Source organism: Microtus oregoni, unplaced genomic scaffold, assembly GCF_018167655.1.
Source record: "Microtus oregoni isolate MIOR12 unplaced genomic scaffold, Mior012 000069F_ref0000032, whole genome shotgun sequence".
Classification (NCBI taxonomy): Eukaryota; Metazoa; Chordata; class Mammalia; order Rodentia; family Cricetidae; genus Microtus; species Microtus oregoni.
Genome location: NW_024543976.1, coordinates 2764412 through 2780062, shown reverse-complemented (window position 1 = coordinate 2780062; position 15651 = coordinate 2764412). Strand labels below are relative to the sequence as shown.

The window sequence follows — 15651 nt, the reverse complement described above, 5'->3', positions numbered from 1 at the left end:
GGGAGTCATTATTCCACTCTCTTTCCTTGTGGATATATCTATTTTATGAGTCTAATGTAGGCAGAATCATGGATTTGTCCGTTCATTCTTTTCGTGCATTTCACCTGGTGTGATGTCTTTAAGGTACATCGACTTACAAAATAATCTTAAAAGTTATTTCAGGTAGTCAACACCTTGAAGATGAGAAATGTGTGTTGGCTACTGGACATGGCCTTAGGGTTGATCAGACAAGAATGGCAAAAAGCAGCCAAACGCTGAAAGCACATTTTATAAAGAATGGGTATTAACGCTGGAGAGATGGCACAGTGGATCAGAGCACAGTTGCTATTCCAGAGGACCCAGGTTTGATTCCCAGCACCTACATAATAGCTATAAATCATTGGTAATTTCAGTTCCAGAGGATTTGACACTCTCTTTTGACCTCTGTGGGCCCACATGTGATGTATGTATATATATATATATATATATATATATATACACACACACACACACACACACACACACACACATGCAGGCAAAGTACTCATACACATAAACTAAGTTTTTTTAATTATAGAGAATGATGAGCATACAATACAAAGCCCTGAGGAGGAAGATGATTCAGAGGTTCTCTGAGTCTTTGAGTTAGAGCCTGGAAAGAGCACACAGAAAACAAACCATTATCACCTTCTTTATTAGGCTCTTTATCTCAATCAATATGGCTCAAGTTAAAATTAGGTTTTGGTGAGCAAATCACTGTGTTTTTATTGGATTAGATCTTCCCTCTTCAGTGTTTGAAGGCTGGAGCTTAAGTATAGAAGGGTGATTTAGGTAAACAATTCTTTTTGTGTGAACTCCAGCCCTAAGCATTTCAGTCAATGTAAGGAAAGACAGAGTGAAGTGTCTTCCACAGTCTCCCACTGGCTAAGGATCATTTCTTATCCCCAGCGGCATGCTTTCTTCTGGGCATGCCGACAGGAAGAAGTTGTGAACAGGGTCGAATTTAGAACTGAGCCAACTCTGGATATTAGGGGTCAATGCTCATTTTAATTTTTCGGTCAAAGAAGTGCGGTATAGACAGGAGATTCTTGGTTTTTGGGACCTTGTGTTCTGTGTGTTGTGTTGAAGTGAAAAATGTCCTCTCACAAACCAGACACTCAACTATCCCAACAACTTTGACTTTCTTCCTTCAGTTTTCTGTGCTGACACGGACAGTTCACGTCCAGAAGTTTAAAACCATTTTCAAACTTTTTTTGTTTGTTTTGTTTTTTGAGAAAGTGTTTCTCTCTGTAGATTTGACTGTCCTGGAATTCATTATGTATACCAAACTGGCCTTGAAGTCACTGAGATCCACCTGCCTCTTCCTCCTGAGTGCTGACATTAAAACTCAAGCTTCTTAAAAAGAGCTTTTTGTGACATTAGGAACATGATTGTTTCTTACAGTTTCTGAGCAACCAGAAAATATTTTGCTTTCATTGAGAAGAAGCATTCACTTCAAGTTAATAAAACAAAATCCTGAGCTTATGCTTGTAGGAGAGAATTTGTAGAGTCTAATCAGGTGCTGAAATTGGCAAGAACACGAATTTGAAGTATCAACATGACATAAGGTGACAGAAAAATAACACAGTCATAAAGTAGACGATGAGATTGAGCTTCTTGTCTCATATACTTCCCAGAACCTGAGGTCATTTGTGAATTATCACAAGAACACCTTTCAAGCATGGCTGTCCCTTCCCAGACAGCCCACCTATAAAGCACAGCTTTTACTCAAGCTATACTGAAACTCAGAAAAGAGTAGCCCTTGCATTCATGCAGCCCTTGGTTTCAGTTCCTATCATTCATTGATCAACCGTCATCTCCTCCATCTGATAAGTGAGAATGATGCATTGAACACACACCAGTGAGTAAAACAACTGGGGTCCTTGTGTTATGGTGCCTGCACTGTAGATGAGACAGGTGTGCAAAAACAAATCGACCAAGTGAATACCTGAGTATTATACGAGGTGAATCTCAAGGGAAGAATGAAACAAAATAGCACCATGCAGTCAAGGCTAGAGATTCCCCTCCTCAGACCTCTGCTCATATTCTCCAGGCATCCAGGAAAGCCCAACAAGACTCTGGCAAGTTTAGCTGTTACTACTGCTGATTGATGGTGAAGTGAACTTCCTGGAGATTGAACGGAAGCTGAATTCCTTCCCAGTGTCATTGAGGCTCCCTTACATCTTTGTGTTTTGTTTTCACATGTCCTCCAGTTCCAATGAGGGTTTCGGGTCCGTGGAGAAGGTCGTGCTGCTAACATTCCTCTCGGTGGTTATCCTGATGGCCATCCTGGGCAACCTGCTGGTGATGGTGGCTGTGTGCAGGGACAGGCAGCTCAGGTGAGCACTACAGGGGAACCTCTGGTGAAACACGGGTGTCAGAGGGATCACCCTGGAAAATTGGCTCTGAACAATTTCCATTTTAATTTCTCACGTTCATGAGAACAGGTTTTGAAAGACAGAAAAGGGATCATATATAATCCTACAACCCCAACACTAACATAACCACAGGAGCACCCTGAGCTAATTCCATCATGTCTGTTTATCGATGCTGTGTTGCATTTGTTTAAATAGCTGTGATATATATGAATACACCCTTCTGCTACCAATGATTCAGGGCAGAGTAAGAATAAACATTGTATCTATCACATATTGTCCATTATCAGTGTCAACTGTGACTACATTTATAATCACCTGAGATATTTTTCAAAATACTACCGTATGATATTGGTATGTCCTGTGCAATATTGTGGAAATATTTATGTTTAAAAAAGTAATTCAGTGTTAAAAGTCAAACGGCCATCCTGTATCTTATGTAGCAATCTTCAGTGGAGGAAGATGTTATCCACAAGACTTTTTGTCTAATTGATCCTAAGTTGAACCCTGGGCACTGATATTTGCTAAAATCCACCAAATATTTCTAGTGTGTGGCCTGGTATAAGGACCGTTGGGCCGTGAAGGAAGAGATGAGCTAAAGGTAGCTCCTTTCTAAGCAGGACCTGCCCTGAACCAGTAAAGAGGGGGAGAAAGGGCAATGCAGACTTTTGGCTGGGGTCACACACTAAGGGGGTACACAAGAGGGCACCCTAGTAGCTGCAAGTAGTACACTTGACACTGTCTGTAAGAGCAACATCTTGAGAGGGCTCTGTGGGAGCGCCTCAGCCAGGACTAGAGCCAGGGTGGACAGTGACTGGGAGAGTGGGTGGGGAAGAGTGCGATTGTTTGGAGCCTCAGAACCCTTCTCAATACACTGGTGGCCTCTGGTCAGGCCAGAAAAGAGAGGGAAAGGTATCTTTGGGCTTGAAATGGGTCTGGAGAAGTCAGAAGAGGCTGAACCACAGCGTTTCTTTTTGGCCGTGGTGCAGAAGGGAAAACTGAGTCTTGGGTATTATGTTTAATGTGTGACTTTTCTTTCCTTGTCTACCTCCCTTCTTTCCTTCCTTCCACTTCCCCCAACTCTTCTCTTGCTTTTTCTTCCCACTTTCTTCTCCAAATCCTTCCCCTGCCACCTTGCTCATACTTTTTCACTCACAGGAAAATAAAAACCAATTATTTCATTGTGTCTCTTGCCTTTGCCGATCTGCTGGTGTCGGTGCTGGTAATGCCTTTTGGTGCCATTGAGCTGGTCCAAGACGTCTGGATTTATGGGGAGATGTTTTGCCTGGTCCGGACCTCTCTGGATGTCCTGCTCACCACAGCATCGATTTTTCACCTATGCTGCATTGCACTGGATAGGTAAGAGCTGAACAATACGCAGAATGGAACCCAGTTGACACCAGTGAACTAGCAGATACTAGCCAGTGTCTTTCCTTCCTAACCCATCTCACGAAATTAGTTCCAGAGTCAGAGGTGGAAGGTCGGTGATTCCTGCACCAGGGCAGTCCTCGTGGAGGACTTCTTCCCAGTCAGGCACTCTTAGGGATGTTGAAGATCCAAAAGTTGCACAGTCTGGCAATTGCTTGTAGATAGGTATCCTTACCTACGTTGACTTCTAGCTTTATATTATTGACAGGAATGAAATGCTAAGGGAGATAGGTAGGTAGTAAGATTTAAGTGTCTCTGCCCAGGAGGGTATGGGCCAGTTCAGAGTGACATCACCGTGTTTGAGCATGACTGTCTCCTAAAATATGCCACATGATAACTAAAGTCTAGGAAAGTGCCTGTGATCATGGGGATTTTTTCCCTAGAAAGTGAAAGTTGATAATAAAATTTCTAGTAATTACTGTTTTAGAAATTCAGCTTATCATATCTATCCCAATGTTAACTGGGCTCTTATTGTTCGTTTGTTTTGTTCTGCTTTTTTGTTTGTTTGTTTATACTTTAGGTTGCCTAATAATTCCAACCTTTGCCCCATTTTTTGGGAGTGCATGGTTATCAGCTCTTTCCATTCTCCAATTTCTATTCATTCTCATGGACTAACAGATGAAAGAATATTCTTTAGAAGTCAGACAACTCTGAGAATGTATGTGGCATAGGGGTGAGAACAGAAGAAAATGTGAGTCAGAAGTTTCATGAGCTTAGATTGTCAGAGACAGCATCTCACTTTCTCTCCAGCTGCCCTGAGACCTATTTCCCTGGCTTGGGAAAGACGCGTTTCTTAAATCGAGAACTTAGAAAAATAGTCCGCAAAAGTTAGATAATGTTATATGTCTAAAATATTCATCTTTAAAGAGTAAAGTAATGGCTTCTTAGAAAATTACTCATCAGGGGCAGGTACTTAAGACCTGCAATGTGCTGTGGTAACAACAGCTTCACCCCTTCCCTATGAGAGCACCGATTGGAAGGAAGGCAGGTGTGACAGCGACAGCCTCCTCCGCCTCTTCCTCCTCCCCCTCTTCTTCTTTTTGTTTGTTTGTTTTTCAAGACAGGGTTTTTCTGTGTAACAGCCCTGTCTGTCCTGGAACTTGCTGTATAGACCAGGCTGGCCTTGAACTCACAGAGATCCACCTGCCTCTACCTCCCAAGTGCTGGAATTTAAGGCGTGCACCACCACCGCCTGCCTGGCAAGCCTGCTCTGTTTAAATCACTTTCTTTGTTCTTCTGACAAGAGCACAAAGTCAAATTGCCTAGGTTCTGTGCAGGTATAATGAGATTCCACTGCATAGATAGGTGCCAACAGCAAGACCCACCATGAGTCCTAATTAGAAATTTCTGTGTCTTAGCTTGCTTATAATTGGACACCAGTGTCTGAAGAGCATCTCAAAGGCATTTTCTACTACATGAAATTTCATATTACAGAAAAGAAAGTATGAGGAAGGAGAAAATGTAGGGAAATCCTAGAGGTTAGCCTGTATATCTTCATTGCTAGAATGATCTGTAAGACTTGATATAATATAGAAACTTAGAGAAAAAAAAGTAAGGCTGGGGATAAAAGGGAGCTGGAAATCAGTGAGATTTTCGCAAAAGCCAGGAGAAGAAAATGAGCCATGCAGGGAATAAAAGAGGACAAAATTCATCTCTCTGCTGTAGAGAGCAGACAGCCCCAAGACAAGAGCCGAAGGTCTCCCATGGGGTTTGGCTTCAGATTTACAGATTTAAGCTTATACTCCCTCTTGAACATTTCTTCATGAAGGCACACATCGTAGGGAAGCAGTGAAGAATTGGACATTAAAAGCCATCTGTTTTCAAATTTGAGGGATTTAACTTTAAATTTCAGCTCTGTCAGATTTTGCCTCTGAGATTGGCAGTGAGTTAATAAGTCTTTCTGAGTCTCAGTTTTCTTTGTTTCAAAAAAAAGGGAGAGGCTAAAGTATGTGGGTGCACCCCTCACGGTCCTGAGTTCCTTGCTCGTGCTCTCTCTCCTTCTGCTCCTGATTTGGACCTTGGGATTCAGTCCGGTGTTCCAATGTGGGTCTCTGTCTCTGTCTGCTTTCATCACCTGATGAAGGTTAATCTCCAGGAGGATGACTATATGTCTTTCTTTGGGTTCACCATCCTATTTAGCTTCTCTAGGATCACGAATTATAGGCTCAATGTCCTTTATTTATGGCTAGAAACCAAATATGAGTGAGTACATCCCATGTTCCTCTTTTTGGGTCTGGCTTACCTCACTCAGGATAGTGTTTTCTATTTCCATCCATTTGCATGCAAAATTCAAGAAGTCATTGTTTTTTACTGCTGAGTAGTACTCTAATATGTATATATTCCATACTTTCTTCATCCACATACTGAGACATTGGGGATGATCTATTGGGAACTCAACAAGGCCAGATGGACTGGGTCTGAAAAAGCATGGGATAAAACCGGACTCGCTGAACATAGCAGACAATGAGGACTGCTGAAAAGTCAAGGTCAATGACACTGGGTTTTGATCCTACTGCACGCACTGGCTTTGTGGGAGCCTAGGCAGTTTGGATGCTCACCTTACTAGACCTGGAAGGAGGTGGGAGGTCCTTGGACTTCCCACAAGGCAGGGAACCCGGACTGCTCTTAGGGCTGATGAGGGAGGGGGACTTGATTGAGGGAGGGGGAGGGATACGGGAGGCGGTGGAGGGGAGGAGGCAGAAATCTTTAATAAATAAATAAATAAAAGAAGGCTAAAGAACTGATGCTGCAGGACTGACAGCTGTTGTAATTAGGAGCGGCGGGGCTGCATCCCCAGCACCCGGCCGCCCACATGGCTAGCTCTAGGTTATGCCCCAAAATAATTACACGGAAACTGTATTCTTTTAAACACCGCTTGGCCCATTTCTATCTAGCCTCTTCTAGGCTAGCTCTCGCACCTGGACTAGCCCATTTCTAATAATCTGCTGTAACCCACAAGCTGGCTTACCAGGAATGATCTTAACCTGCCTCTGTCTGGAGTGTGAGAATCATGGCGACTCCTAGACTCAGCTTCTTTCTCCCAGCCTTCCGTTCTGTTTTCTCCACCCACTTATGTTTTAACCTATGAGGGCCAAGCAGTTTCTTTATTGCTTAACCAATGAAATCAACAGATTGATATATGACACTCCCCCATCAGACAGCAGTGAGGAAGAAACGAGCTAGGCTGCCTGAGGGGGGAACGTTGTCCACTGTAACTCAGTACTGCGATGAGTGGTAGGTGCTACTGAGCTAATCATTGCCTGTCTTAGCAAGGTTTGACTTCCCTTACAACACCAGAGCATCCTCTGATTGTTCTCCTTGCATCAGTTTATCATCTACTCTCACAAGATCAAACAAATGCCAACCTTCCAGATGGCAACTCTGAGCATTACTGCTTGTCTGGGACTTTTCAGTAGTTACTTGCTTTGAGATATGACCTCATTTCTTGATGTGGGGAATCTTAACGTTTAATTTAATTCATTTTGAATTCAATTTAATTTATTTAGAATTTTATACCTATGTATTGGATTTATGGTGTTTCTACCCCACCGTCTCCCTACACCCTCAAATGTCCTACTTCCACACACACCCCCCATCCTGCTGAGTCCATTAGTGTCACTCACATGTGTAAGTGTTTAAGGCTGAAGACTTGGCATTGGATAACCTCATCTCTGGAGAAGACAGATTCCCCTTCTCTAGGCAGTCACTGCCTGCCTGCAACTCTTCTTCTGAGGGTGGAGCGCTGAGATGTCTCCATCTGTGTTGGCCTGCTGATTGGTGCTATCATCATGCAGGTCTTCTTCAGTCAATGAGATTGAGATTTCATGAGTGTAGCAGCTGCCTTGTCCTATTATAGAAAACACTATCTTGCAGCAGATGTCCTGGTCCTCTGGCTCTTACAGTCTCTCCACCCCTTCTTCTACAATGTTTCCCAAGCCTTAAGTGTAGAGGTTACATTTTACATATTCCAATTGAGGTTGCATCACAGTGACCTGTTACATCTTAATCAATTGTTGATTTATTAATTGTTCCCATCTGCTACAAAATGAAGCTTCTTTGATGAAGGAGTATCTCCACTTATCTGTGGATATAAGGGTAGGTATTTAGAATGCGGTTAGAGATTTTACAGGCTTTAGGAAGATAGCGATAGTAGGCTCTCTTTTAGAGTCCAATACTCGACCAGTCATGCGTAATTGAGTAGGTTTACAATACCAGTATGGATTCTCTCTCATTGAGTGGGCTGTAGGTCCAATTAGATGGCTGTTGTTTACCCCTGAGATTTGTCACTCTTGGACCTTTGGCCTTTGTGGTGACATGTAGGCTTTACAGTTGGGTCGGAGTGCTGTTCTGCCTTGACAGATTCTTAGGAAACATCTGTGTCATATCCATGTTGATCCCTGTGTTTGAAGTGTGGAGTGTTTTCAGCAACACGGTTTTACCTTCAAGTTCTTGGAGGAAATCAAGGGCAATGGCCACAACCTGTGTTGGTTTGGGTTGCCTCTTGTCTACCCTGACCAACAGCTTGAAGGGAAGTTTCCCGTGCCCAGCACTTGGGTTTGTTAGTTATCTATAGCTCTTGGGGAGAACATTATTACTACAAATGACATACTTCATTTAAATGAACTTACCTGTATTACACATGATTTTAAGTAAGCATAAAATGATACTTCCCTGTAGCTTTTAAAAATATTTTTGCATTATTTATCCCTCCCCTCTCTACATTTAAAATTTCCCCTGATTTTTTTCCATTTCCCCCTTATTACACCTGCATCTTACTAGCCATCTGTGAAAAAGATTTTTATCAAATCTTCAAGAATTTCATATAATGCATTTTGATTTTATTCACTCAACTCTTCCCCCAAACTCCTCCTAGTTCTACCCTACCTCCCAAACTTATGCCCCTCTTTAAAACAGCCTATGGCCTCCAATTGTGCTGCTCAGTTACCTCTAAGTGTGGGGCCACTTAAGCACTGGAGTACAGTCCATCTACTGGGAGCCATGCCCTTAGAGCAAACTGACTCCCTTACCTGAGAAGGCATCAACTGTCCATAGCTCCTCAGGTAAGTGTGAAGGCTCATCTTCTTCTCCCTCAGTGCTAGAATTGGCTTGGTGTTGTGCATGTCCTATGCAGGCAGACAAAGGTAATGTGAGTTCAGCAATACAGGAGTCCTGTCATGTCCCAAAGACGCCACTTTCTCTAATCTTTTCTCCAGTTTTCTCTAATCTCTGGTTCCTCTGAGCTCTCTGCTTCCTCTTTGCTTCAGTGTCTGAGTCCTTGTCTCTCTCTCTCTCTCTCTCTCTCTCTCTCTCTCTCTCTCTCTCTGTGTGTGTGTGTGTGTGTGTGTGTGTGCAATCTAGATGTTTCATTTCTGGCTGAGCACTCCACTGACAGTCTCTGCACATAGACCAATTATGAGTTTATGTGTTAATCACCATCCACTGCACAAAGAAACTTTTCCGATGAAGTCTGAGAGTGGCTATGATTGATGAGTATAGACAGTTTTAACTATTTTCTGTCTTTGTAGCAAGTTTCCCTTCAGACCCTTCCCTAGCCCCGTTTCTTGGCTCTGACTACCTTGATCTTTTCTTTCTCCTGTTGCTTTTTAGGCATTGGCTCCTCTCTGTCCCTGGAAAGCTCCTTTGCCCTCTGTGTGACTTTCAGGTTGAGCTTAGTCATATACCCCTGCTGCAGAAGTCATCTCTATTCTCCTCAGATGTGTTCTTTGTAGAACTCATTGCATTTTTTATTAAATGCAGTTCTGTATTTTCTCCCACAAAGTCCTTTTTTTCTCCCATGTGGGAGGAAGCTGTGCATTATGAACAAGGCCAAGAGGATGTTTGAATCTGTGGAATTTGCATTTAATGACAATTTTGGCAATTAAACAGTAGCTGCATATAAATATTTATATAGGTATGTGGCAAATTTTCATTTTCTTCCCCTAGTAGACATCAGAAACTTGAACACCCAAGGAAGATGGGACTAGACAGCGTTTGTCTCATTTTGCTTTTCTTTATCTCCAGTATGATCCTATCCCAGGTGATGCCCTCACTAAGCCAGAGGATCCATTCTGAACGTTACAGACAATGCCCTCCTTGCCTTTAACGGCATGGTTTTATTTATCATATAGCTTCCGCTTTTTGCACTGTCCCTTCTGGTCTTGCATTTGACCTGGGCCGAGACAGAGAAAGAGAGAAGGGGTGGGGTATGATGCTCTTTTCATCTGGGTGAGCCCTGACAAGATGCACAACTCTCTCACCTCCAGCTGCTGTGAGTGTTCTAGGAAATGATAGCACCATTAGAGAAAGGCATCTCACTTTTATTATTAATTGTTGCCTAGATTGTTGACTCCTGGGTCCAGTAAAAATGTACAACTCCTAGAATATTAAAAGACCCATTTCCATGCCTAAAATTCTGTACTTCTTTGGTACTTTGACAAATGACATATTACTGAAAATTTAAAATAATTTCAAAACTATAATTGCTATATTCAGTATAGTAGGAGTCATGGAAGGTCAAACACTGTATTGTCTGAGGTTCTATGGTGAATGAAAAACAACCAAGTAGCTATAAAAATTTGCTATTTTTGAAAGTGAAATACAATGAAGCTATTGAAACTCCTGGCAGATCATATGTGCTGAGAGGTGTAACTGTTATTTGAGAAAAATCAAGTTTCAGACTTAAATGCTGGTCACAATTCCACTCATAAAATAAATTCAAATATGATATATCTGAACATACATTAAAAAATTGAAGGAGGGGAGTGGGGGAGAGATCGATTGAGCATTCATGAGCAGATTTTCTTCACTCTCATCTTGCTTAGCCCCATATGGGTTTGCAGTTACTCCATCCTGCCATATCCTTTCCTTAATACTAAATCAAAAGCATAGTAATACCTAACCTTTGTAAAAAAAAAATGCCTCCAATACAGAAGCATGACATAGAGAAGGTCCCACACAGCCTGCCTACCACGTTGACGTAACCATGGTGAACACAGCTATCTGTAAAGTGACGTCATGTGCAATAAGTGTATTTGCTTTTGTAGCTTTAGTAGTTTTTGTGTTTTAGTAGTTTTTGAAGGCTTTGTCTGTAAAGATGCCGGTCAATGTTGGAATTGTTCTTCCCAATTTGCTTATTGGACAACACATTAGTAAACACCATTTCTGGCAGAAACTAAAGTGATGGACCAGTTAACTGAAAAATCTGGCACTAGACATGGCTTTCTTCAAGGATTTGAGCTGCTTCATCCTGTCTGCCTTTCTCCTACTCTACTCTCTTCTTGGTGCCCATCTGCATTTTCCTATTTTCTATACCTTTGTCTCTATTTATGCCTGTTCCTTGTTGTTCTTATTCCATCTCTCAGCTCCGAACTCTTGTTGAATTTACTCTCAAGGCAGGTTCTTCCTGGGGGGGGGGATGGGAGCATTGACAACATAAGTCTAAATCACAGAAATCCACAGGAAAAGAGCTCTATGTGTTGTGTCTAAATGTTGGAACCACACATTCCCCAACACCTGCTCACCATGGCATGGGGATGACACATGGTTTTTCCTGGGCAAAGCTGAAGCTCTATGACCCTCCATCTTCACTGAAAGCATGTAGTAGCAAAGCTTGGTAGTTCCCCCAGAACTGGGACACTGTGTGGGATCAGATTCCAACTTCTTTCAGGCTAGCTGAAGGCTTAATGGGAACTTTCGGAGTAGTGGCAATCAGTGGGAAAGTGTCATCCACTGGTTCCCTCTGTATTGACTAATTATGACTTCATTCTTCCTCTGGGTTCTTAAGCCACACTTTCTTAGACTTCGTTGTTCTACCTCTGTTTTTTGTTTTGTTTTTAACATGTTTGCAATTTATCCTGTATTTGGCCTTAAATGCAATTACATCGAAAAGTCTACTTTACTTTAATGAAGAGGTCATTTCCTGTAAGGATGGCTCCTTGCTCTTTATCGTCAACCTCCTTCTGCCATCCAGAAACTTGACACGTTCTGGCTGCAAAACCCTCCCCAGTTCTCGAGTCCCAGGTTTTCTTTGAAACACATTTATTTCCTTGTAAAAACATGTTCTCCTGACTCCAGGGCCGCATATTTAATCGTGTGCAAGAGATAAGTTGTCCGTGTCTCTTAATGATGTCCCTGGAGCATAACTAAATTGGACAATGTATAAATCAAATGTGTCAGTCATTGGGAATGCATGTCACACAGTTCCGTTTGTTTTCCCAATATAACGGAGGGATTTTTGCAAGGAGAGTGAATAAGAGTTTCTTCTTTTTGCATTTTCTTAATTAGTGATTTATGTGGGAGAGTCCAGCTCATTGTGGGTGGCCCCATCCCTGGACTGGTGGCCCTGGGTTCTATAGCGAAGCAGACTGAGCAAGGCCATGGTAAACAAACCAGTAAGCAGCTCCCCTCCATGGCTTCTGCATCAGCTCCTACCTCCAGGTTCCTGCCGTGTTTGAGTCCCTGCCCTGACTTCTTTCTACAATGAACAGTGCTGTGAAAGTGTAAGCCAAATAACACCTCCACCCCTGCACTGAAGAAAAAAATTCTTCTTCCAAGTCTACACACTATACCTAACCTTCACATTTGGATCTCCCGGTGGAGGTTATGAACTGTAATTTTTGTATCCATTTCATCACACATTTCTGGAGTGCTTATGGATGATGGGAGCACTTCTGGACATCGGGATTAGGTGCCAAATGGCAGGAAAGGCTGACTCACAGGGCTTTTAGTGCAGCGAGGGAACATAGTGGTAGAAAATGGGATATTAGCGTAAAATTACTAATAGTTGAAGAGCAATATGATCCTCCACGGCATGCAATGTCCTTCAGGAGGTTAGGTTGAAGCCAAACCCTGACTCCTCATTAACTATGGGCTAGATGTACATCTTAGCCTTTGATTTTCCTCGTATATCCTTAGCATTTGCAGGAACCATCACATATAAGCGTGGCAGCTCATCTTCGTCTATTTTTTGTCAGCCTCTCCCTAATTGTGAATGTCAAAAGAACCAGATCTGTCTCATCAACTCTATGTTCTTGCTACAGGCATATAGAGCATCTCTTCCACACATGCTTGGCTGAACATAGCATGCTCTGAGATGTGCCTTGGGTTTTTTTTTTTATTGTTGTTACGTTTTTGTGTTATTTCCTTTCTTCTGAAAGCTTTTTACTCTTCAGCCTGAAGAGCCATTTGTTGTTGGCGGGTTCCACATTTTCCCAGCCCTGTGTGGCTCCTCTCTTTCCCTTGAAGAATTCGCTTATCTGGTGACTCGTTTGTACCTTTGCTTTTAGTCTGTCTTTCAGTTTATCTCTGGGCTCCAAGGTCCTCTCTCTACCTGCCAGTTAAGAATGGCATCTTAGGCATCTTTCTGTTTCTCTCAAACCCCATAGGCTCAAAGTAAAACTTTCCATCACACCTTAATACTCTTTCTACTTAGTACATCAAAGGATGCAAAGTATTGCCTTGCAATTACAGACATTCGATACAAAACAGGACCCAGTTCTTGCTACACAGTGCACTTCAATTAGTGGCAATGGCAATGCAGTTAAGGAAACACCATGTGAAAATAGCAATGGTAAAAACGATGCAGAAATGGGGAACCCCATCTCTGATCTGAAGAAAAGGACACATTCAGAGATCTGGACCACTACATGGAAAAAAGGCTACTACCCAACAAGTAACCCCAGACAGTATAAAAGTATTTAGATATATAGAGATAGACAGATAGATAGATATAGAGATGATATTTCTGTTTATCCTGTTGTGATTAGGTATGAGTATAGAACATTGTTCCCAGAACTTGTAAGCATAAACTTGTAAGCATATATATATATACTGTTGCTTACAAGATACACACACACACACACACACACACACACACACACACACACATATATATATATATATATATATATATATATATATAGTGATAAACTCCATCATTCACACCATTTACCTGTAGGGAACAACTTGTTTAGTGTTTGTCTTAGACTCTACTATAGGAGGAGATGCTGATCCAAGTGTTTTCATATGGTCTGGCAAATAGCTTAGAGCCCAAGTTCCAAAATGTAACTGAATCCATTTAAAATTCACACATATACACATGTTTATGTATGTGTATGTGCTGGGAACTTCTTATGTTTTCAACATGTTATTTTATCAGTTCTCACAGTGAGTGGATGGTGTAGCATCATTATCCCACTTTACCGAAAAGGAAACTGTCTTAGAGGTCAATAGCTAGCTCTGAGACCAGAGGGAGTAAGAGGTTAAGGTAAAGGAAGTCAATGCCCCTCTGTGAGGAGACATGAAGTTGGCTGCTAAGTTCTCTAATTCTGAAAACTCAGGATCCCTGTTTGTTCTGAGTACTTCTCCCTTTCCTGTGATTGGAGTGCTAGGAACAAGGCAGAAGAGTTCTCCCCAGTCGCAGGAGTGGTGAAGGGGATTAGCATGGAGCTTAAAATATATCGCTGTCAGCTAAGACTAAGTAGACTGTGTCCCTAGAGACACCGAAAAGCAATTAGATCCTACATTTGCATGTGGTTGTGGTTGGAAAAGCTGCAGGTTGTCTACCAAAGGGGATTTTAGTGGAGTTTTATGAGCAAACTTGGAAGTGTTTTGCATAAGAACTTACTTTGTGAATACCTTTGCTACATTCTAGTTAATCCTGCCCATCTGGAACCTAATTTGTCATTTAGAACATTTATTAAATCACTTTATTAAAGTATTTTTGGTTAAATAGAAAGTGTCCTATGAAAGGCTAAAGAGCAAACTTTGTATATTAATCTGCTCCCGAGATGAACCGCAATTCTGTTTGGTAAATAACATCCATTCAGTCTGAGAATCAACAGCTCTTCCCTTTGCTGTAATTCTTTCTTAGAAGAACATGCTTCAGAATTGATCTGGATGAACAGTTTCAAGTTTTGTGACCTCTTATAGGTTAGCATCCAAAAACTGTTTTTAAAAGTAGTGTATTTTGCCAATTCTTTAAGAATTACATATGACATATTTTTGTAATATTAATTAATTTCCCCCAAACTCTCCCCAATCCACCCTCTCTTTCTTTTCCTGCCCCCTTCAACTTTGTGTCTTTTTAATTTTTGAGAAGAGATTATCTTGAAACAGATGTCCTGATCCCCCCCTGGCTCATACCATCTTTCTGTTGTCTCTTCCGCTATGTTCCCTGAGCCTTAGATGCAGGAGCTGTGGGGTAGATATATCTGCTGGGGACGACACCCACGGTCAACTGTTCCTTCCATTTTGAGCAGTTGTGGTTTTTCTGTGCCAGTCTCCATCTATTGAAAAAAGAAGCTTCTTTAATGAAGGGTGAAGCTACACTTGCCTGTGTAGAGGCTAAGTATTTAGAATGCAGTTAGATACTATACCGCTGTGAGAAAGAGGCAGTACTAGATTTTTTTCTATGTCCCATGATCTCACCTAGTCGGTTATTGTTACAGTTCCAGACATGAATTCTCTCTTGTTTGAGAAGTCCCTGAGTACAATTAGATGGAGGTTGGTTACCCCAGAATGTCAGTACCACTATTGCACCTCTTAGAATATCTTTCTATGTTGAAAATTGTGGTTCATAGGCTTTACATCCAGGTAGGATGATTAATTGTTTTTCTACCCTGGGAGCTTACAAAGCTGCTTCTGAACCATTTCTGTCCTCATGAAGCTCACAATCCAGTAAAGTAGACTTTCTTACCTTTGTCCTAGGTTGTGCTTTGAGGATGCACAGGTGCCTGTGCTTCTGTGGGCTATGTGAGCTATGGTAACATGGTGGACGGCAACAGGCAACAGGGTATTGTGCTCATTTATGGCACCCCACTCTTATAATGAC

The 15651-nt window shown here is 41.9% G+C and overlaps 1 protein-coding gene across 4 annotated transcripts in view; it reads left to right on the top strand.

Moving 5' to 3' along the window:
* LOC121440579 (5-hydroxytryptamine receptor 4) overlaps positions 1-15651 on the top strand; it is a 166195-nt gene that overhangs the window by 76147 nt on the left and 74397 nt on the right. For all 4 annotated transcript variants that reach the window (XM_041641331.1, XM_041641332.1, XM_041641333.1 and 1 more), the window contains exons 3-4: positions 2232-2357; positions 3552-3752. In XM_041641331.1, the coding sequence (XP_041497265.1) occupies positions 2232-2357; positions 3552-3752 (327 nt within the window). The remainder of the gene's footprint in view (positions 1-2231; positions 2358-3551; positions 3753-15651) is intronic.